Consider the following 23,025-nt stretch of genomic DNA (forward strand, 5'->3'; position numbering starts at 1 on the left):
GTAGTAACCTCTTACCCTCTACCCAAAACCAAGACCATTTGGTGTACAGTGATAAAAGTTCAGGGTTAGCAACCTCTTTCCTAGTTGAAATCAATGATTTCAACTCAAGTTCTGACCATTAGAGGATCATGAAATCCATTTAGTGGGTTGTGATTACCATTCTTTTTCATACAACAAACTGAAGTAGAAAATTACAGAATGTACTGCATTGTAGGTAGGATAAATCTTATTTTGTGAAACAATTTCTAAACAAACATAATTTATATCTACCTATCTATTGCACTATAATTATATAATTTATTGGGTCATAATGTAAAATGCATTTATAACTCTCGAGTTAAAATCAAACTGCATTAACCAAGCCCTCCCCAGTTTTCACTTATAGCCCCATGGCAGGGCCAGGTTTGGCCTCTCATGCTCTACACAATCACTGAATGCTTCGGATGAAAAAAATGTTTTAGGTTCAAGGAAGGCATCTGAAGAGGTATTGTGGTGTTGGGCAGAGCATGGTTTGGGAGTCAGTGCACCTGATGACTTTGGGCAAGTCATAGTACCTTCAAGTTTCAGTTTTCTCACCTATGGAGAGGGAGGCTGGGGAGGGAGAGGGGGCACCTGTGAGGTCCTCTCCAACTCAAAGGGTCAGAGACTATCACCGGCCTAGGCTAACAAAGACTTGCTAAATTCTGACCTCTAGTGGCTCTATCAACTCATTATTCCTCCCTGTTGGGGTTACTGTTAGAAAACTTGCCACCTTCACTTATCTCCACATTTGCAGCGTTTCTTCAACATTCATTTGATAAAGATTTCTGAACACCTACTATGTGTGTGGTGTCAGAAAAAAAGCAGCAGATAAAAGAGTGCAGATGGAGAGCTGACCCTGGAGTCCAACAGACCCAAATTCAAGTCCAGGCTCTATAATTGGGACAAAGCAGTTCACATCTCAGTCAGTTTCTTCATCTGTAAAATGGCAATAAAATCACCTACTTCACCGGTGGTTGTGTGGATGAAAGGAGATCCGTGGTACGGGCTTCTTACATGGGGAATAACTGTGATTCTATTGTATTCATAACCTAAGAATATGCTCATAACCTAGTCTCTGCTCTAAAGAAGCTTCAACTCTTTCCAAAGCCTTAAACTATTTCTTCAGACAGGCCATTCTGCTGTTGAAGAGCTCTGGTAAGGCTGTTCACAAAGTGACCTTTCAGTTACACAGAGAGGACTGGTGTTAGTTCTACTGTAAATGTGTGATATAATCCACCAGTGAAGCCATCAGGTCCAGGGCTTTCCTTTGTTGGCAGATTTTTAATTACCAGACAGATGCAATAGTTGCCTAAGTGGAGAGACAGATTCCTGGTGCTTCCTACTCTGCCATCTTCAAAATAGTTTTATAAAATGCCAATGCGTTTAATCCTCATAACTATCATGTAGGCAATAGTATCCCCATTTTACATATAAAGAAACTGAGGTACAGACTTATCCAAGGTCACACAGCTGCAAAGTGGCAAGGTGGGATTCAAACCCAGGCAAGGTGGTCCCAGAGCTCAGCTCTTTACAACCATGCTGTGCTGCCCATCTTTAGATAAATCCCGTATCAGTGCTTTAGGGACCTAAAACAAGCCTTGTATTTACAGTCCTTTTATTATTGTAGGTTTAACCTTTGCTGAGATACTCATAATGACTAAAGATTTTAAGTTCTCCCCCCAATCATCCTGACAAGGAAAAACTCAATGTTATACTTTGTATGAAAGGTTAGAAACAAACAAAAGGTCCAGAGGAATCTCTCTATATAAAAGGCTAATATGCAAAGTGTCCCCTTGGGAGTTTGACCGCAAGACAGGAGTTTGATCACTCGCTATGACATGCGCTGACCACCAGAGGGTGGTGTGGAATGAAGGAAGGCCCACCGGCAGCAGGAAGGCCCCGATCGGCCCTAATCACCAGCCAGGCCTAGGGACCCTACCTGTGCACGAATTCGTGCACCAGGCCTCTAGTGGTTAAATAAATGGTCAAATATCTCTTTATACATATAATGGAATGATGTATAGCTATTAAGAAGACTGAGACACTTCTATATGTACTATTGCTGAATGACCTCTAGAAGCCAATGTTATATTTAAAATACTAGTATAAGGTGTGGAACACTGAATATTGTATGGTAACCTTTACTTGTGCTTTTAAAAAAGAATAAACTATATAAATATGTTTATAAGTGCATATAACATCTCTAGAAGGATATTCAGGAACTTAGTAACAATTACTGCCTTTGGAAAGGGGAACACAAAGCTTAGGTCTCAGTGCTGGGAGGAAGCCTGACTTTTCTGTGTGTATTTTTGCACTGTTGGACTTTTTATCTTGTGCATACATTATTCAGAATAAAGTTTGTAATGTCATAGATATTTCCTGTGAAAAGGAGTGGCCACAGTAGACATTCAGACAGTCCCTACAAGGTATTTTTGTTGGCATTCTCAGTTATTCAAGCTCCAGAATTGAGTTCCTGGGAATTTACTAGTTCTGGGGAATGGGTTGATGGCTTTTAGAGGCTCCTACTTATAGAACGAGTGACAGAGACTGTCCACCTGACACACACACTCACCAAAGCCTGTGGATTCGAAGTGGATATAAAACCTGCCACTTTACAGACCCTCAGGTCACAGATGCTATTTGGTTCTCCTAAGAGATAAAGTGTGAATTTCTTTCATTTGCTTTATCGGGCCCTAGGATTATTTCAATCCATTCTGTTCCTAATGCAGATCAAAACTGAGAATCTGGCCAGGTGGCCTCGGACTAGGTTGAGTGAAGGATGTTACATGGGAAGCAGCCTCTTGTGCCTTCTTGGTTGAGAAATCCCACATTTCACTGCTCTTAAAAGCTCCTTAAATTGTGGATAGATGGGTCTCCCCCACCCAACTAAAGGATACATGTTCTTATTGCTCTGAATGAAATCCAGAAATACTGCATTCAAATAGTTGGTTGCTTTAAGTTTATTTTAAGATCTGTCATCATGCCACTCTGGACTCTGACCTCATCGGTTCTTAAAAGCTAAATAGGGCTGCATATCAAACACCAGGGCTAGAGACCTGGTCCAGCTCTACCCAGTGACTCAGTCTGGAACAGGTCCAGGCGCCAGGCATGTGTGGGCTGAAAGGACGGGAGGTGGACTTCTCTGGAGAGAAGGAAAGCAGGATGAGGAGACCTGTGGTCATTAACAAACCTTTTCACTTTCCTTCCAGTGTCATTTGTTGACATATTCCAACAATTGTCATTCGACATATTCCAACAGATGTCTGCAAAAGACAGACTTTGAAAAGTCACCCTCAAGACGGATCAGCTTACACACGACTTAAAGATAGGATACTGCTTTCTTCTCTTTCTAACTAGTATGAAAATGGTAATGTCTGTTGTCAGACTACCTACAGTTTGAGTTTCTAACCACTAGGGGCTGACCTAGCTCCACTAAAACCAACTATTTTCTAAACCATTTCTTTTGCAAATTATTAGGTTTCAGGATGACTGAATTACACTGTTCATAAACAGTAATGTCTAGAACCATTCCTCCCAACACTGAAGGGCTTGATGTCAGAAGAGAAGAAAATTTGAGGTTTGAGTTCAAAGACAAGGGGCAAGAGTAAACAAGAAAAACAAACCATAGAGAACATGAGAGCCAGGACATCAAAACATCCTAGCCCAGGCCCTGGCCGGGTAGCTCAGTTGGTTAGAGCATTGTCCCACTACACCAAGGTTTCAGGTTTGATCCCCAGTCAGGGCACATACAACAATCAATCAGTGAATGCATAAAAAAGTGGAACAACAAACTGATGTTTATCTCTTTCTTTCTCCCTCCCTCCTTACTCTCTTGCTCTAACATAAATTAAACAACAACAGCAACAAAAGTCCTAGCCCAGTGGCTTGCCTCACTGTAGCAGGACCCCCTGAGGAGCTCACCTGTCACGTCCACTCCATCCCCTTGTGGATCAGAATCCCCAAGAGTGGGATCTGAGTACTCATATGCTCAAAAAAGTTCCAAGGTTGAATTTTATGGGTAGCCAAGGTCAGGACGACTGTGCGAGCCTAACACTCACTTTAGAGAGGAGGGACCTGAGGCTCTGGGAGGGCAGGTATCTTGATCAGTCATACTTCCAGTCTCCTGACTCTCCAGCCCCTGCTCTCTGGGAGGAAACATTCCCTTCCAACGCATCAGGACACCTGTGCGTTACACCACTTACGGTTTGGTTTCTGGCAGTCTTCTTGAATGATACGGTGGATCTTCCTGTGCAGTTCTTTGTCTTCTTTGGTTACCTAAATAGGAAAAAAGTTCAGAGAAAAAGTGTTGTTAAGTAACACAGAGGTTGTGTCATCCAGACTCCCAAATTAGTATTTAAGATAGTTTCTAAAGATTTCATAACAACCATCATCCCTACAACAACAACATGGTTTTCAATACTTGGCCTATTATCAAACCAGTTCAGTCGCTCAGCAGCTTGCTGCTCTGTAGCTGACCCAGAGGTATAGTCCTCGGGGGGTGGCTCAGAGGCCATGATGTAGAGAGAAACTGGAATTCTCTTAACGAGCAACTTTCCTCTTAAATATTCATAACGCATTCATAGAATTTATCTCATTTATTATATTTCTGAGGGGGCACAAGGGACCAAAGTCTTTGATCTCAGCCCCAGGACTCTTTCCTCTGGGCTCTGACACCTGCCTTGCATTTCATTCATATTATTCCTCCTCCCAACCCAAGGAAAAACAAAAGGAATAAAACTGTAAGAAGCTAGCAAGAGAACAAATCTAGCCTATCCCTTGAGACCCTTTTTGTCTTCAAAGGTCAGGCTTCCTCCCAGCACTGAGACCTAAGCTCTGTGTTCCCCTTTCCAAAGCCAGTAGTTGTTACTAGATTCCTGCATATCCTTCTAGAGATGTTATATGCACTTATGAGCATATTTATGTAGTTTATTCTTTTACAAAAGCATGAGTAAAGGTTAGCATACAATACGCAGTGTTCCACACCTTATATTTTAAATCTAACCTAGTTCCTTTCTCAACCAGGTCAGATAAGAGGAAACCAGACAAATGCGTCTCCCTTCATGTTCAGTAGTAAATCTAACAACAAAACAAAAAAAATAGAAGGGGAAAAAGAGGAAGGAAGGAAAAGAGGAAGAACAAAACAAAAGCATGCAAACAAATACATACAGGGTGGGGCAAAAGTAGGTCTACAGTTGTTCGTATTTTTTATATGTACAAGAATAAACTCTGTTTTGCGTACTCACAACTGTAATCCTACTTTTGTCCCACTCTGTATACCAGGAGTGCTTGTTTGATGGAACTTACAGAGTGACCTGATTTAAGAATAGGGACATTGATATTACCTGCCTTTTCACAAGGTTATTGTAAAGATTAAATTGGGTGAGAGCTGCTGAAAGCTGGAAAGCACTATACAAATAGAAGTGTCTACATTACTGTAATAATTATTTCACCGAGGCCAGGCCCTCAGGAAAACACAAACCAACAAGGCCAGGCTGTTAAGTGGAAAGGGGCGGGGTGAAGTCAGGAAAGAAGAATGGTTCTATTGAGGAAGAGAGAGCAATTATTGCTTCATCATCCAGCTCATACTGATTCATAGGAGGAAATGCCCTAGCGCTGCCACACCTCAGCTATGGACCGCTGCCCAATGGTTCTGCTGCTCCTGAGAAGAGCTACTTTCTATAGACTCAGTTGGTCAACCCTGGAGTCTCCCAGTGGCAATGTGACTGACTGGGTGTGGGTAGGTGCAGTTGGGGGCGTTATTAAGGTGAGCTGCCCATCATGAGCTTCTGCAACCAACCAACTCCTGAAAGCCTTCCCATCCCGAGAGGGAGTGGACTGCAGTCACCCTTACACAGATTGCAATATCCTTTTCAAAAGCTACTCAAATAGTATTTAAAACATCTCTTAATTTTTAAAATTGCTCAAAAACCAGAAATCACTAGAGTAAATCAATATCAAGAAAATGTCCTATTAAGGAAGCTTCCCCTTGGGAATCATGCCTGTAAATCATTCCCTTTGGGATGCCTCAGAATTTGGATCTGTCTCCAGGACAATCACTTGTAGCTGAAGCCACATCTATGCTTCCGATATCAATGGTCATGAGGAGGCCCGATTTCAGCCTGGCTCCTCCAATATTAAAGATAGGCAGTGAGAGGTGAACTTGTATGAGACAAGCAAGCACTTATACCCCTGGTGAGAATGTCAACTGGTGCAAGTTTTGGGTGACCGATCAGACTATGTTGACAAAAAAAGCTTAGAGGTATATGCTTTTGCTCCAGCGATTCCTCTTTTAAGAGTCAACCTTACAGAAATATTTACACAAGTTCACAAAAGCAGTTATGCAAAAATAGCAATAGCAACACTATTTGTGAGAGCAAAAGTTGGAGATACCATAAATGTCCATCAGAGAGAAGGGGTTAAAACATTTATGGCAAGTTCTCATAACATGGAATACCATGCAGATGTCAAAAAGAATGAGGTAGATTTTTAAGTAGTAACATGGAAGGATGCTGTGTGCTATTTTGGTGTCAAAAACTTGCTGAGCATTATTTAGAGCAGTGGTTCTTAACTATCCCAGGGGACACTTCGCAATGTCTGGTGACATTGGCTGCCACAACTTGGGGGGGGGGGGCTGCTACTGGCATCTAGTGGGTGAAGGCCAGGGATGCTGCTAAATATCCCACAATGCAAAGGACAGCCCCCCATGATAAAGAATCATTTGGCCCAAATAGTGTTGAGAATGAGAAATCCTGGCTTAGAGAATGATCACATTTTTCTTTGTAAAACAAAGAAAGCCACAGGAACGTCTATGTATATGTGTGTATGTGTAAATGCATAAATGTCTAGAAGGATATACTGTTAAACGTGGCACCTTGGGGTTCCTTACTTTATGTGCATCTTTAATGACTGATTTTTAAAAACAGTAAATAGGTATTCTTAAGTAATAAACATATTTGCAATTGAAGCTAAGAAGGAAAAATATTAAGATGCAAGTCTCTTACATAGAAGAGGTTATCAAAACCACAATCTTTCTGGTAAATGAATCCTTTTTCCTGCAGGAGCTTTATAGCATTCTTAAATATACTATGAATTGCCTTGGATGTGGTGTCATTCTTAAAATCTGCCTGTGGAAAGAAGAAAAAGGAAAAAAAAGAAGTAAGTCCCATATTATAGCACCTGAGAGCAACTCCCTAGACCAAGTGGTTTATGAATTCACCCAACAGGCTTTTTATCTGCTGAGTCAAAAAGATCCAGGTATGCACCTGCCTAGCAGGATGGGATTTAAGGAAGTTTGTTCCGACAGGATCATATCTGATAACTGTTTCACACCTTAGTTATGATTTTTTGGTTAATTCAATAATATAAAATGGTAAAGTCAAAAGGACAATCTTTACTTTTTAAATTCATAACTAAAACACTGTATACATATTAGTTCTTTCTTTTTCTTTTCATTAAAATCCTGGTTATAGTCTGGCCGGTGTGGCTCAGTGATTGAGCATCAATCTATGAACCAGGAGGTCACAGTTAAATTCCAGGTAAGGGCACATGCCCGAGGTTGTGGGCTCAGTCCCCAGTAGGGCATGTACATGAGGCAGCCAATCGATGATTCTCATCATTGATGTTTCTATTTCTCTCTCCCTCTCCCTTCCTCTCTGAAATTAATCGAAATATATTTTTAAAAATCTTGGCTATATACAATCTCTTCCTAAGGACTTCAGAGAATTTTATACACACTGAAATAAGCTGGGGATTCCAGCATGTAGAAAGTATTAAATAGTCTCTTTATTTTAAATGAAGAACAATGGCAGCAAATAGCTTTGCAGAGACCTCTCCAGGGGCTAAAGGTAGACAGGGGCCCTAGAGTGAAGCAAGACCACCCACCATATGGAAGGAACTCAGCTGCTGTCCGTTTGCTATCTCCTCAATTTCAATGTTTCTTCCCTTCTCTAGGAGACAGATTTGCCTAGAGAGGTAATCAGGTCATCCTATTTCTTATTCTCAAGGAAGCTAGGTTTTCAGCTATGTCCCAGAGTTAACTAGACTGTGTGGTTCTTGAATTGGGGACTTTGTATTTAATCTTTTTTAAAAAAAAAAATTTTTTTTTATTGATTTCAGAGAGAAAGGGAGAAAGAGAGAGAGATGAGAATCATTGATTGGCTGCCTCCTGCACGCTCCCTACTGAGGATTGAGCCCACAACCCGGCCATGTGCCCTTGACTGGAATAGAACCTAGGACACTTCAATCCGCAGGCCGACACTCTATCCACTGAGCCAAACCGGCTAGGGCTGCATTTCATCTTGACCACCTACCCCCTGGCTCACAGAAGTTGATCAATAAAACATTTGTGGAATCAATGAAAATATTAGAGAGGCTGTATCCTTCTGATTATTTCATTAGGGATTTTCAGTTCATTCCTACAACAAAGCAGTGAACAACAACAATTCTCCTTCAAGGTACAGATTTTTTAAAAATGTGTGTGTGTGTGCATATATATATATATATATATATATATATATATATGCACTAGAGGCCCAGCGCGTGAAATTGCATGAGACCCAGACCCACAGTGCTGCCGAGAGACCCATCAATGCACCACCTGGTGACTGGTCATTTGGTCATTCCGGCGTTATGGCCCCTGTCCTTTTATTTTATATATATATATATATATATATATATATATTTATATATATATATATATATATATATATATATATATATAATTTCAAAGAGAAGAAGGGAGAGGGAGAGAGAGAAACATCAATGATGAGAGAGAATCATTGATTGGCTGCCTCCTGCATGCCCCCTACTAGGGATCGAGCCTGCAACCCAGGCATGTGCCCTTTACCAGAATCGAACCCAGGACCCTTCAGTCCACAGGCCAACTCTCTATCCACTGAGCCAAACCAGCTACAGCTACAGATCCATTTTTAATGTGACAAATTTTTCAAGATATAAAAAGATCAGAGCATGAAAGAAACATGGCAAAGTGTCCAAAAAAGTGTTTAAAGGCCAATTCCTACCTCCAGTGAAAGGTATTGGTAAAGGCTGTCTGGGGCAGCACCTCAGAGATGCTGAAAAAGGGAATGCTTGAGATTTGCCCACAACACTTCCTCTAAGTGACAGGGAGAGAAAAGGAAGTCCCAAATGGCCTTGAGTGTTGACAATCCATCTCTGAGAAACCATCTCTTTCTAGAAGAGGCTTCCCTAACAGGCATTGTTTTAATCTAGTAGACCTTGCCAAATGTTTGTGCTTTCCTGGGCTGAAGAGGGGAGTGTAAGGCTCTTTTTAAAATATATTTTTTACTAATTTCAAAGAGGAAGGGAGAGGGAATAGAAACATCAATGATGAGAGAGAATCATGGATTGGCTGTCTACTGCATGCTCACTACTGGGAATCGAGCCCACAACCTGGGCATGTGTCCTGACCAGGAACTGAACTGTGACCTCCTGATTTATAAGTCAACACTCAACCACTGAGCCACACCGACTGAATTAAGACTCTTAAATTGTACTCTAAGCTTTTCCTTAACAGAACAAGCTGCAGAACCTGGTCATTAGAACACTAGGGCCTAAAGCTGACAAACATTCCACGTTATGACAGCACCCACTCTCTGAAGGGAGAATAAGGCCCAGAAATATTTGATGACTCCCACGGGCAGGAAAGCTATCTGGATGTGCTTAGAATAAACACCTTACCAATCCTCAGCCACACATCTTTTTACTCAGGAGGGCTCCAGACAAAGCCATTTTTAATCACATACATGAGTCCTCTTACTTAGGGAAAACACAACCTAATATAGGCTCCCCCACAAAACTTTATAACTACTTAATCTTCATACTTCTAAGGAGATTCGTTTTATTGAGTCAATTTAATATAAGGATTCTTAAGGGTAGAGTTAATATTACATCTTTATCAAGACAGAACTAAATTGGAAACTAACTAGAAATGTTGTTATATAATTATTCCTGTCATTAAAAAAGACTCTTGGTTATCCCCAGAGCATACATAAAGCCTGCTTCCTCCTCCCCGACTTCAGTAAGACCAAGCAGCAGGAAGACAGGGTGCCAGGCCTGGGAGCTCAAAAGCAGTTTCAGCTGTGAACAAGGCGGACCCAACAGAAAAGGCTCTCTGTAAATATAAACAACATGTGAAGCTTCCTTTCCAAAAACATTTGCCTCAGCTGACCTCGGGACATATTTCCCTGCTGCTTGTAAAGACACAGTCTCCAGAGTAGAACCTCCAATCATCTCTTCTAGCCAGTAGCTCTTCCTGGCCTGAGATTTGTGTCTCTCTTGTCTTTTTCTAAAGAGCAAGAGCAGACTCATCCGATTCAGGAAACCGAAGCTGCTCAGAGGAAAAAACTGACTGGCTGAACATGCTGATCCTTAGCAGGCCTCTCCTCACTGCAGGTCAGGAACTGGGTGGATCTCTGAAATATATATAGTCTTCATTTCCAAACAAACTCAACATTTATCCAGCTGTCAAAGAAACAATGGATTTGCAAGGCCTGCTTATCAGGTTTCTGGACTTGCTAAGCAGAGCCACCATGAAAAACAAAGAAAGGGGAAAGCATTCAAACCCACTCTCCCTCTCCCTATCAACTATAACACTATCACAATGATTTTTTTGTGTAGCTTTCATCTGTATGACAACACAAAGTACCAAAAGATCTAGGGTTTCACCATCGCTATAAAGCATCCCTAGTTTCTCAGGCTCAATTAAACTGGATTCGATTGAATGACACTGACCTCCCCAAGCACAGCCATGTGAGGGAACAATTCATAATTGATGGAAAAATAGTTTCCAAAGACAAAACAAATAAAATGCCATATACATTTCTTTTTAAACATACAGCACTGGGCAGACACAGTTTCTTCTCTAAGCATTTCAAAAAGATATCAGGGCAATACTCCTGCTTTGAATGGAGAAGCCTTTTAGTCCTCAGGGACCTCAAGTCTCTCTACCTAATGAGAGCCTTTGCAGAAGAGCTGGTTCACAGGAAGAATGTGGTCTTCGCTAAGCTTCAAAGTTTCCTTCCAAACGAGCCAGCAGAATGGTCAGAAGTCCTTGGAGGCCAACTTGGCATTGAGCCCCCTCTAAATGATTAAATGGAAGAAGGTCAATCTTGCTGTCAGGGCACAGCTGGAGAGCTGCAACTGTTTAGAAGTGATGATGGCACAGGACAAAGCGGCCAGTCATGACCCTCTCCGCCTTGGTGTTTCCTGAAACGATATCCCTCATCTCTGTGTACAAAATCATGGGTCATTGGACACCCAGCCTGGTGTCAGGAAGAGATAATTAGGTTCATGAATGAAACTGAGAAGCAGTGGTCCTGCCTAGGAAGTTGGATGGGGACCTGATATCTGTTCTGCCAGAGACCGGAAGAATAACTTATGTTACCTAACAAGGGAACTCAGAGCAGCCCTGTTGGTAATGGCAAAAGATCAGAAAACATCTAAACAGTCCAGGAATGGAGAGGGTGATTATCTAAATTATGGGACATGTAACAAAAGATTATTCTATAGTGGCAAATCTATGTACGGCTGGGAAAGGATCTATAAGACATACTGTTCAATGAAAAGCTAAGGATATACTAGTGTTTAACATGATACCATTTGTGTAAAAAAAGGGGGATACAACTACTTCTAGTTTACATATGCAAACTATCTCCAGATGGATATTCGTGACATTAGTAACACTAGTGCTTGTCTCTGTAGAAAGGAGGAAGGATGGGAAAGAAACTTACTTTTAAGTAGATACTTTCAGGGACTATTTGAATTTTTAAAAACCATTTATTCTTCAATTAACTGATATTATTGAAAACCTACTTTCTGAAAGACCTGTCCTAGGCCCTGGTTCTAGAGGACAGAGAATAAGTCAGATGAGACATCTGCTCATAGAGAACTTAAATTCTGGTGGAGGAACAGGCAGGTGAACAAATAAGGAGAGATATGAACACAGGTGATAACCTGGTGAGGAAGTAGGTGGCCATCAGAGCAGACGGCCAAGGAGGGCAAGAAGGTGACATTTAAGCAGAGATCATCCGCTGGTGGAATCAGTGAAATAATAAATACAAGTCATGTTACAACAACAACAAATCCAAGAGTTGAAATAAAAGGAAAAGCCTAACACCAAAGTCTCAAATAATTCTTAATTCCAAGCAAATATGGAAGCACCAAACAACTAAAGTTCACCTATAACGCTAGGGATGAAAAAATGGGGACAGCTCTTACCAGGAGAAATAAAAATGACTTAAAGCATTTGCTGAAATTTCTACATAAAAACCAGGATGAATACAACTTGGCCTTCATTCAAACTTCTAAAATGCAACAGGTTAACCTTATTCTGAAGAAGAAACAGCAAGTCAGTAAAAGCCTTGGTTCAAGTTCAATAAATCTTGGAAGGATAATTACCTCTTCTCATTTATTTCCCCAACATTTGACTCCTGCTGAAATTAAATACCCATCTCAGTGAGTACTAAGAACTACGTATTATGACGTTTAGACTATTTTTTTTTCTACCCAATGATTAAGCTTAATGAGATTAAGTGAGAGGAAAAGGGCAGGTCCATTCTCATTCGAAATTCTTAAGAGGTCAGTAACCTTCCCAGAATAGAAAGGACATGTGATTGAACCATAGCCTCTATTCCCTGGTCCACCCTGTGAATCTTAATACCATAGTCACGTTCACTCACACCCTACAGCTGCCGATTTGGGGCAGTGGACTCGAATTCTCCCATGGGCAACCTGCACTTACTTGCTTGGAGCAGGCACTATGAATCACAGGCTGATTGGCAAGGGACAGCAGAGACTCCACCATTTCCAACTCCTGCTGGTAAAAGGTCTGCACTCTGTTCTTCATGAGGAATTCTTTGGCTTTTTCACTCAGCAAACATGTGAGATTGGTAAGGTCCAGGACACCTGGATTTTTGCTGGGGAAAGTTGTAAAAAGCTATGTAGAAAATTATCAACTCTGTTCCTTTCTGGTGTGTTTAAAACAGAAACTTGGCTAGGAAAAGCAACACTATATTGATGCTTTTGTTGACATAAAGGACAACTCATACTATGGACAATGTGTGGTTGTTTAAAAGGATGAGGCAGGACTACAAGAACTAAGATATTATGATTGCTTCAGAAAAAAAGTCAGGTTGCAGAACAGTATGTAAGATATAATCCCATTTTTGTAAAAAAGCAAATGACAACCCACAAAATATATGGGTAGGTATTCTTGCTTGTGTTTGCACAGAGAAAAATGTCTAAACGGGTACATACCAACCTAGGGACAGTAGTAACCTCTAGGGCATGGCTCTGAGGCAGGAGACAGGACAACGGAGGAATTTCACTTTTTACTTTATACAGGTTTATAGTTTGGGTTGTTTTTGAATATAATTTAAAAATATGTAATATGTACACATTAAAAACAAGTGTACCCTGGCAGGTGTGCATCAGTTGGTTGAGTGTTGTCATGTGCACCAAGAGATCGCCAGTTTGATTTCCGGTCAGGTCACATGCCCGGGTTTAGAGGGCATGCAGGAGGCAGCCGATTACTGTTTCTCTCTCATCAATGTTTTTCTCTCTCCCTTCCTCTCACTCTCAAAACAATAAAATCATGTATTTTTTTAAAAAATAGAAGTGTACACAATGAAAAGTCTCCTTTCTATCCTCCTCCCAATTTCCACCTCCTTGGCAACCACTATTACCGACTCTGTCTTTTCCCAGAGTTCTTTGATGGATACATATACTAAAAAATATTCTTACTCCTCGTTTTTCTGCACCCCCCGCCCCACATACACATACAACACACACACACACACACACACACACACACACACACACACACACACACTACAACTTAGGTTGAGTAAACGACTCAACTCCTTCAAGGACCCTAGTTACATGTATATTTTCCTCACAACAACCTTGGAACATCTGCACTGCTGTCACCTTCCCTTTACGGACGAGGACACTGAGGCACATGGGGGCTGAGCAGACGTGCCCAGAGCCTCACATGAGTAAGATGATGGTTTCAGGATTTGAACCCGGGGCCACTCCAGCATCAGGGCTCCCCTGGCATGGCCTTCCCACTGAATTCACATCTTCTGCGGTGATTGGCCATAACTTACCTTAGTGCTTCTTTTTCTAGGACTGGGCTATGGAAAGGCTGGTCATAAACTTTCCTGTAGATACTGGGCAGCTCAAGCATCCTTGCAATTTGAATGTTGCATACTGGATCATCTACTTTATCTAAGAAGCCGCGGGGGAAAATATATCACAGAAATTACATCAAGGTCAATTCTTTCCCTTGTCCAAATTGCTGCTAGGATGACAGTAAATGAGGCACACAGAGGGTCTCCTTCCTTGTCAGTGCCCAGGAGTCACAGTCTAGATGCACTAAATAGTTCCCAGTTATCATACAAAAGGGAAGGCAATGCCCTAAATGTCACATGCTCGGCCAGGAGTGGACTGGGACTAGGGCGAGCACATTAGGTTATTCGTTCATCTGTTACAATGGTGGACAACCGGGGCCCTCCTAGAGATTCCCAAGCAAACACCAGCCAGAGCAGTGCAGAGGGCATCACGCAGATGATACTGGACTGTCATATATCTGATTAGCTGTTTTCTTTCAAAGTTAATGTGCTTAATGGTACTCAAGAAATTTCCATCATTTTGAAGAATATCAACACTCTGCCCTAAATAGATTCACACTTGGAACTTCAAAGCACGTTAGAAACTACTGTGCTATCCAAATAAATTTTCCAGCTATACATAATAAATCATTTGTTTTCTTTCCCAATTTGTTCATAGTTACCTCTCTTTAAAATAAATTTAGCCGAAACTGGTTTGGCTCAGTGGATAGAGCGTCAGCCTGCGGACTGAGAGGTCCCGGGTTCGATTCCGGTCAAGGGCATGTACCTAGGTTGCGGGCACATCCCCGGTGGGGGATGTGCAAGAGGCAGCTGATCGATGTTTCTCTCTCATCGATGTTTCTAACTCTCTCTATCTCTCTCCCTTCCTCTCTGTGAAAAATCAATAAAATATATTTAAAAATAAATAAATAAATAAATAAATAAATAAATAAATAAATAAATAAATTTAAGCCCTAACCGGTTTGGCTCAGTGGATAGAGCGTAGGCCTGCGGTCTGAAGGGCCCCAGGTTCAATTCCAGTCAAGGGCATGTACCTTGGTTGCGGGCACATCCCCAGTAGGGAGTGTACAGGAGGCAGCTGATCGATGTTTCTAACTCTCTATCCCTCTCTCTTCCTCTCTGTAAAAAATTAATAAAATATATTAATATATATATTAAAAAAATAAAATAAATTTAAGAAATGCTGCTTTTCCAAAGAAAGCATATTATAAAATGTAATTCCCTCCATTAAATAGTTAATCTTCTTTATTGGTCTGCAGGAACTATTTAGAAGTTTGACTTTTAGCTAAACAAGTTTACTACTGGACACACCCCCAAAATAACAACCATTTTGGGAAAAATATCTTTTGCTTACAATGAACAGTGGCATGAATTTCTCGCTCTTCTCTGTACGTGCGGACATAACCTCTGACCCGGATAATGTCCCCAATTTCTATCTTTGTTCTCTGCTCAATGGTCTCTTGCAGCTTCTTAAGCTGGGAGGTTAAGCTCAGTTCTCTTGCACTTGGAGCAGCTGTAGTTGTTAGGGCCAGAAGGAAAGACAGAAATGTATAACATAACCACTCCACCACATTTGTGAGCTACACTGGGGGTAACACCAACACAAGACATTTATTTATTCTACTTTGGATTAGTTGCTCTACATAGGAAATCTGCATAACTTTAAAAAATCCTCTACTGAATAAAAGGCATTAAGCTGCAATTATTCAAAAGTAGGGTGAAGGGAACAGAGTCTAGAAGCCCTACATCATCAGTGCAAATGGCTCTATGTGGTCCTGAGCTGAATCCTGTATGGGTTCAATGGGTTTCGTGGCAACAGCTCTCAACAACCCTATAAAGTGTCCTTGCAGTGAGACCGAGGTCTGGAGGAAGAGGAAAGGGGGCCCAAGAGTCTGGGTTTGCGGTTCTGTGTATGGGGGAAGCAAATTCACCGTAGGCAGATTTCCTAGGTGCTCAACAGTCTAATCGCTCACCTCTCATCTTTGTTGGGTAACTAGGCTAATACCTCTCTCTCTCTCTCTCTCTCTCACACACACACACACACACACACTCATTCTCATACCATTTAAAACTATAAACTTAAACAACAGAGTCCACCTTATACATAGAGTTGTTGTGCATGATCTAAGTTAACCCTTAGATTATGAGCTTAGTACAATGCCAGATTCATAGGAAGAATTCAATAAATGTCAACTATTTGTGAAGGAAGAATTCAATAAATGTCAACTATTTGTGAAAAAAAAATTAAGCCCTCTGGACAAAATCATTTTCTTTTTTTTGAGGCTTTTCATTGGGGATTACTGGGTAGAAAAGTACAAATCAGTTTCTAGTTCATTATATATTGTCAGAATGTTTGCCAAAAAAAAAATAATAATAATAATAAATCAAAGTATTTTCTTTCTACAAGGTGTCACCAGCCATGCACGCATGCTTGTGGCTCCCACACTGGCTTCAGTCATTTAGATTTTTAATACTGTAGAAAATAGGTAATCTATATATATAAAAGGCTAATATGCAATGTGTCCCCTCGGGAGTTCGACCTGGAGACCAGGACGATTGCTTGCTATGACATGTGCTGACCACCAGGGGGCAGTGCAGAACAAAGGAAGGCCCCAGCCAGCAGCCAGAAGGCCCTGATCGGCCTTGATCACCAGCCAAGCCTAGGAACCTACCTGTGCACGAATTTCGTGCACCGGGCCTCTAGTAATTCCATAACCTTTTATTTTGCTTCTAAGTTGCCAGAGAGGCTGTATGTTTTTATATAAGACTAGAGGCCCAGTGCACGAATTCGTGCACCAGTAGGGTCCCTTGGCCTGGTCTGTGGGATCGAGCCAAAACTGGCTCTCCAACATCCCCCGAGGGGGTCTCGGATTGCGAGAGGGCGCAAGCCAGGCCAAGGGACCCCATCGGTGCACACTCAAGACGGGGAGGGACATGGGAGGTTGGCCAGCCAGGGAGGGATTGTGGGAGGGCTCCAGGGCGTGCCTGGCCCATCTCGCTTAGTCCCAATTGGCTGGACCTCAGCAGCAAGCTAACCTACCAGTTGGAGTGTCTGCCCGCTGGTGGTCAGTGCTCAACATAGCAAGTGGTTGAGCAGCCTTAGCATATCATTAGCATATTATCCTTTGATTGGTTGAACGGACAACCAGACGACCAGACACTTAGCATATAGGCTTTTATTATATAGAATGATCTACTCTCTGTATTCTTTACGTATAAGCCCTTCATCTCTTTTGAATACTTTGTTAATTTCTGAAAGATTTTTAGGGAAGCTTTGTCAAGTTACACGTACTACTTCCACTTTCCCCATTCCATTGTATCCTTTCTCTTTCACTTCATTTTATTACATAAAAGTTTGGAGGGAAATCTTTTAGGCTATCTCTCTTGTCACTGATGATAGCTTTCAGTGCTTTAAAAGGGACTCAGGAGAGCTTAACATATATACCCTGATCTTTATGATCTTTATTGGAATAAATATACAAGTGCACCTTCTTTGGGTTACTTTATGGAAGCTGCAAGGGAGGGAGGTTATCTCTTCTTCAATATCATTATCTACCTAAACCAACAACATTTTTAAGTGCTGATTTACTTCCTACTATCATATTACTATTTCTTTTTTATCGTATTATTTTTGGTTTGTCATATACTAGGGTTCCTACAAAGAACTGAATCTCTCTTTGGGTCTATTAATCAAATACTCTGCTCTTTAACCTAACACAACTTAGATGAACACATCTATTATACCAAGGGAAACTGCAACCTCAGGAGCACAGAGGACTTCATGTATCCAGTAACCAACAGCTAGGAATCTAGACACAATCAGCATTAATGTCACTCAGCTTACTGGGTTTCTTCAGAAAATACCCGAGTATTACTTTTTAAAAGGTTTTCCACCCCCAAGTCCTCTCCTACTTAGGTTGAATTTTAAATGCCTTTATAAGTCTCACTGCCATTATTCAGACAGTATAGGTGATAATAAATGCTTCATATCGTACTGTTGAAATGATCTGACTGATGGCTGGTCTGAGAAAAAGGTGCTGAGTTGCTTTCATTTAAAGCAGTGGTTCTCAACCTTCTGGCCCTTTAAATACAGTTCCTCATGTTGTGACCCAACCATAAAATTATTTTCATTGCTATTTCATAACTGTCATGTTGCTACTGTTATGAGTCATAATGTAAATATCTGATATGCAGGATGGTCTTAGGCGACCCCTGTGAAAGGGTCGTTCGACCGCCAAAGGGGTCGCGACCCACAGGTTGAGAACCGCTGATTTCAAGGGTGCATGAAACTAACAAAAGGGGGGGGGGGGGCTCAAGCTGTATGAATTAATGAATATAATGAGATGGCTAGAGCCTGACAGAATTTCATTTTAAGTGGCCTATTCCATGCTGAAAGATAAGCCCTCTTTAAAATTCTAGTATTAAGGGCCCAGCTTTCTTAACTTTCCTCATAAGCTAAGTCCAAATTCTACATTCAATGTGACATTTATAGGAGTTAATATCATATTCTTATACCTCAACTGACTGGAACATGATTTTGACTCAGATTAAAATTTGGTTTAAAAAAAAAATCAGTCTTCATTGGCCACTTTCCAGTGGAAAGATTTAAAACTGAGGGCAATTAAACTAAAAGGAGAAAATGGGCTAGTCAGGAACAATTTAAAGATACCACTCCATATATAACATGATGAGAATCATTTTCCGGCTTTTTCCCTGTTCTCTTACCCTCTTTATTTTTATTCTCAAAGCAATTTTCAATTGATTTTCAGTCTGTCCACCCCAATTGTTCATCTATGTATTCATCTAGATAGAGATATTTTTAAAAACCACACTCTCAGTATTGATAGCAATTTTACCTAAAAATTACTAAGTATAAGAGCTATATAATATTCCTGATGATGTCATTTCTTTAAAAAAGAGCTGACTTTGAAAATTAAAACAATGGCTAAAACAGGTCTGCAAACCATGGCCTATGGGCCAATTCCATCCACAACCTGTTTCTATAAATAAAGTTTTATTGGAACAGAGCCATGCTGTTTGTTTATGTATGGTCTATGGCTGTTCTGTGTTATAATGGCAGCACTGAATAGTTGAGGGGTAGACCATGTGGTCCACAAAGCAGAAAACATTTACCATCTGGCTCTATACAGAAAAAGTGCATGAAACAAGTATGCATATTCAAACTATACCTTCTGAAGAAAGCACACACACACACAAAAAAAAACCCTATACCTTCTAAATGAAGACTGTGACAATACAACAACCATAAATCTTCAAATGATTTTAATACACTAGACATATGCAAATTCAGATATCTGATTATCTCATAGGTTTATTTCCTGCCTCTGAGATAGCTGCATAAAAAACCTGTTGTCTTTCTTATTTTTTTTTTAATCTACAAAGCTTCCTAAGCTAACTTCCTACAGTGACATTAATTCAGATTTTTCCAAATTAGAAAAGGGGAATACGAAAGTAATGTGAAAATGATGTTCAAATTCTAAATGTAAATGCCAACAAAAAATTAGGCAAAGTAGTATCCATTAGTCAGTATAGTCAAAGCAGGGGTTAAGATTCTGACAGGAAATGGCAGAAAGGAAAGAAGAAACCACTCCAAAGGTTACACATTACCATGTATAACACGAGATAGATACTGGATGTTAGATATGACAGCAGGCAATATATACTGACTAACCCCACTGTGCATGGTATCATACCGTCTATGTCATAAAACAGGACAAACAAGGTCCCACTTTCTGTAGCTTTTCTAGAACCAAAATGATCCCCAACATTGCACCATATTTTTTTAATATTATGAACTTAAGCAACTCAAAAAACCACCTATTAAATTACACTCAAGAAATTTTAAATGCTGTTTCAGTTATAGTCTATGTGTTTACTATATAATTTTGAAGTTCTTTTTCCGTTTATATTACTTAACGGCTAACTTCAAAGGAATCCTATCTTCTCATTCTCATCAATGTTAGAATTTCTGGTACAGTTGTTGAACATGTAGAGATTTCAGAAAAATTAGGATCTGAATGGCAGCATAGAAGTTAGTGGCAACCACATAAGAAGAAAAGTCTTCAAAATCTTCTTTGGCCAAGTGGCATGGCCGGAGCAAGGGAATTCTGACCTGGCTGGCAATTAGGCTAAAACATCTTGATTTGGGTAATGACTGGTTTAGTAAAAGTGAAATGCTGAAATTCCTAGTAACCTAGTCCCATTCCTTAGGTTAGGAGGAAGTGAGCACCAAAGTAATGGGAGAAAAAAAAACCCCCAAGTGGCTCCACTTTAGTGCCAGTTTGCAGAGAAGCCAAAGCTCTCTGCAGTGCAGTGCTTCAAGATAGTCAATGTAATTCATCAGTGGGTAAATGTGAAAATTTAGGCCCTACAGCTGTTCTGATGAGCTGCCTTGAGTAAAATCCACTGGTCAGCTGAAAAGCAAAGGAGTGTGGCAAATGAAATTACCTGAGGAAGACTCGGTATCAGTCAAGTTTTTCCAGCAGATGCAGTTTATAACTCCAGTGCTATCATCCACTGCAAGAGAAGTGTAAAAGAGTAGAACAGCGATTTGGGCATTGCCGGTGAATTAACACATTGTGATTGATCAGGCTATACTAAAAGATGGCCTTTTCCAATTCTCCTTCCAGCTTTAGACATAATCTTCCACCCTACACCAGTGGAAACTGCTTGTCCGCAATGTCAAAGTGATACATGGGCCTGGTGGAATGTAGTCAACATTTCACTTACCCTACACCTCAAGGGTACTAATGATTCTTATCTAAGCCTCTCCTAAAACTGGTGTCCTTGGGAAGTTAAGAGCAAAAAATCTCAATGACTGCTAACACAGAAAATCAGCCTTGCTCTTCTACCCTGAAACAAGGGAGCGTCACGTGGTCTGTGGTCAGAGGCACTTAGGGTGCAGCCTTTTATCACCATTTGTTCTTCCACTAGCTTGCTGACTCACCTAGACAAAACATCCCAAGTCTGTGGGCCTGAGCCCAAGAAAAGCCAAGTACATCACAGAAGGACAAAGTTTTACTTTCATAATAGAAAATGATTATATCTTGGTCACACACACAGTACAGGTCTGGCTTATTTTATCCCCAATGCAAAAAAACAACAACAACAAACCAAATCAAAGAATTTCCATTGCACTTGGATTTATAAATGTAGAGGTAGTTGGAGATGTTTACTATGGGATGATAGGTGTTTTCTCTTTGCCTAATTTCCTTTTTACATATATATATTTTTATTGATTTCAGACAGGGAGAGGAGAGAGAGTGAAACATCAATGGTGAGAGAGAATCATTGATTGGCTGGCTCCTACACACTCCCTACTGGGGATCAAGCCCACAACCCGGGCGTGTGCCCTTGACCAGAATCGAACCTGGGACCCTTGAGTCCACAGGCCAAGGCTCTATCCACTGAGCCAAGCACACTAGGGCATCTTTGCCCAATTTTTGACAAACTCAGAGCAGAGGTTGCTAAACATGGGGTCAGTAGGGTTAATGATTTTTAAAAATCATCAGCTAGACTGTTGTAAAATATAATATACTAGAGGCCTGGTGCATGAAAATTCATGCACTGGAGGGGGTTGTCCCTCAGCCCGGCCTGCCCTCTCTCACAGTCCGGAAGCCCTCAGGGGCGGAAGGCGACCTGGCGATCAGGGGAAGGCGATGCCCCATCACACCTCTGCTGCTGCCACTGTTGGCAGCACAAGCCTCGGCCGGCCCTGGTTACCTGAGCCTCGGCTGGCCCTGGGCAGCTGGGCAGCCGTCATCTGAGGCTTGCCTGCGCCTAGGGCCGGCCCTGGGTGGCTGGGGGGTTGAGGGGACTGGGGATCTCTGGAGGCAGGCACATGGAGCGACAGGGCCTGCCTGGGGGCGGGCCTGGCCTTGCCGTGCGCACCTGCTGCCCTGGAGGGGCTGAGGGGACTGGGCAACCACCATCTTGTGGCTGTGGGCGCCGCCATCTTTGAGGGTGGGGCAGTCAATTAGCATATTCCCTCTTTATTAGATAGGATGAGAAACAGGCAAAAAAAATTTTTTTAATATATTTTATTGATTTTTCTACAGAGAGGAAGGGAGAGGAATAGAGAGTCAGAAACATCGATCAGCTGCCTCCTGCACACCCCTACTAGGGATGTGCCCACAACTAAGGTACATGTCCTTGACCGGAATCGAACCTGGGACCCTTCAGTCCTCAGGGCAACGCTCTAGCCACTGAGCCAAACTGGTCAGGGCACACAGGCAAAATTTTTTATTGCTGGTTTAAATGTGTGGAAATCTGAAACTGAGAAGAATATTTCTTACAACTAAAATACAGTCTAAATGGATTTTATTTTATTAAGTGTAATATAGATAAACTTAAGATAAGAAGAAAAATTGGATTTATAGCTGGTAGGGAGAGACTTCTTTAAGCAGACCTGAAAATCAGAACTCATTTTTAAAAGTATGGTATAGCCCTAACTGGTTTGGCTCAGTGGATAGAGCATTGGCCTGCAGACTCAAGGGTCCCAGGTTTGATTCCAGTCAAGGGCATGTACCTTGGTTGTGGGCACATACCCAGTAGGGAGTGTGCAGGAGGCAGCTGATCGATGTTTCTCTCTCATCAATGTTTCTAACTCTATCTCTCTCCCTTCCTCTCTATAAAAAATCAATAAAATATATATTAAAAAAATAAAAGTATGATATATTTGTACAACTAAAAACTAATACTGTATAGCAATGTTACAAATGATGGGGTTAGTGTCTTAATATATAAAGAGCTCATACAAATGAATGAGGAAAAGACCAAGACCACAAGAGAAAAAGTGGCCAAGAAAAAATATGTCATTCATGAAAGATATAAAAAT

At 41.2% G+C, this 23,025-nt stretch overlaps 1 protein-coding gene across 4 annotated transcripts in view; it reads right to left on the reverse strand.

Moving 5' to 3' along the window:
* STN1 (STN1, CST complex subunit) overlaps window positions 1–23,025 on the reverse strand; it is a 35,810-nt gene that overhangs the window by 4,398 nt on the left and 8,387 nt on the right. For 2 of the 4 annotated variants that reach the window (XM_014461913.2, XM_006095925.3), the window contains 6 exons: window positions 20,637–20,705; window positions 15,523–15,681; window positions 14,145–14,265; window positions 12,779–12,953; window positions 7,023–7,145; window positions 4,224–4,296 (listed from right to left, as the gene is read on the reverse strand). In XM_014461913.2, coding sequence (XP_014317399.1) covers window positions 4,224–4,296; window positions 7,023–7,145; window positions 12,779–12,953; window positions 14,145–14,265; window positions 15,523–15,681; window positions 20,637–20,705 — 720 coding nt within the window. The remainder of the gene's footprint in view (window positions 1–4,223; window positions 4,297–7,022; window positions 7,146–12,778; window positions 12,954–14,144; window positions 14,266–15,522; window positions 15,682–20,636; window positions 20,706–23,025) is intronic. The other 2 variants (XM_023759820.1, XM_023759819.1) reach the window with 2 other exon arrangements.

Source organism: Myotis lucifugus, unplaced genomic scaffold (genome assembly GCF_000147115.1).
Source record: "Myotis lucifugus unplaced genomic scaffold, Myoluc2.0 scaffold_162, whole genome shotgun sequence".
Lineage (NCBI taxonomy): Eukaryota > Metazoa > Chordata > Mammalia > Chiroptera > Vespertilionidae > Myotis > Myotis lucifugus.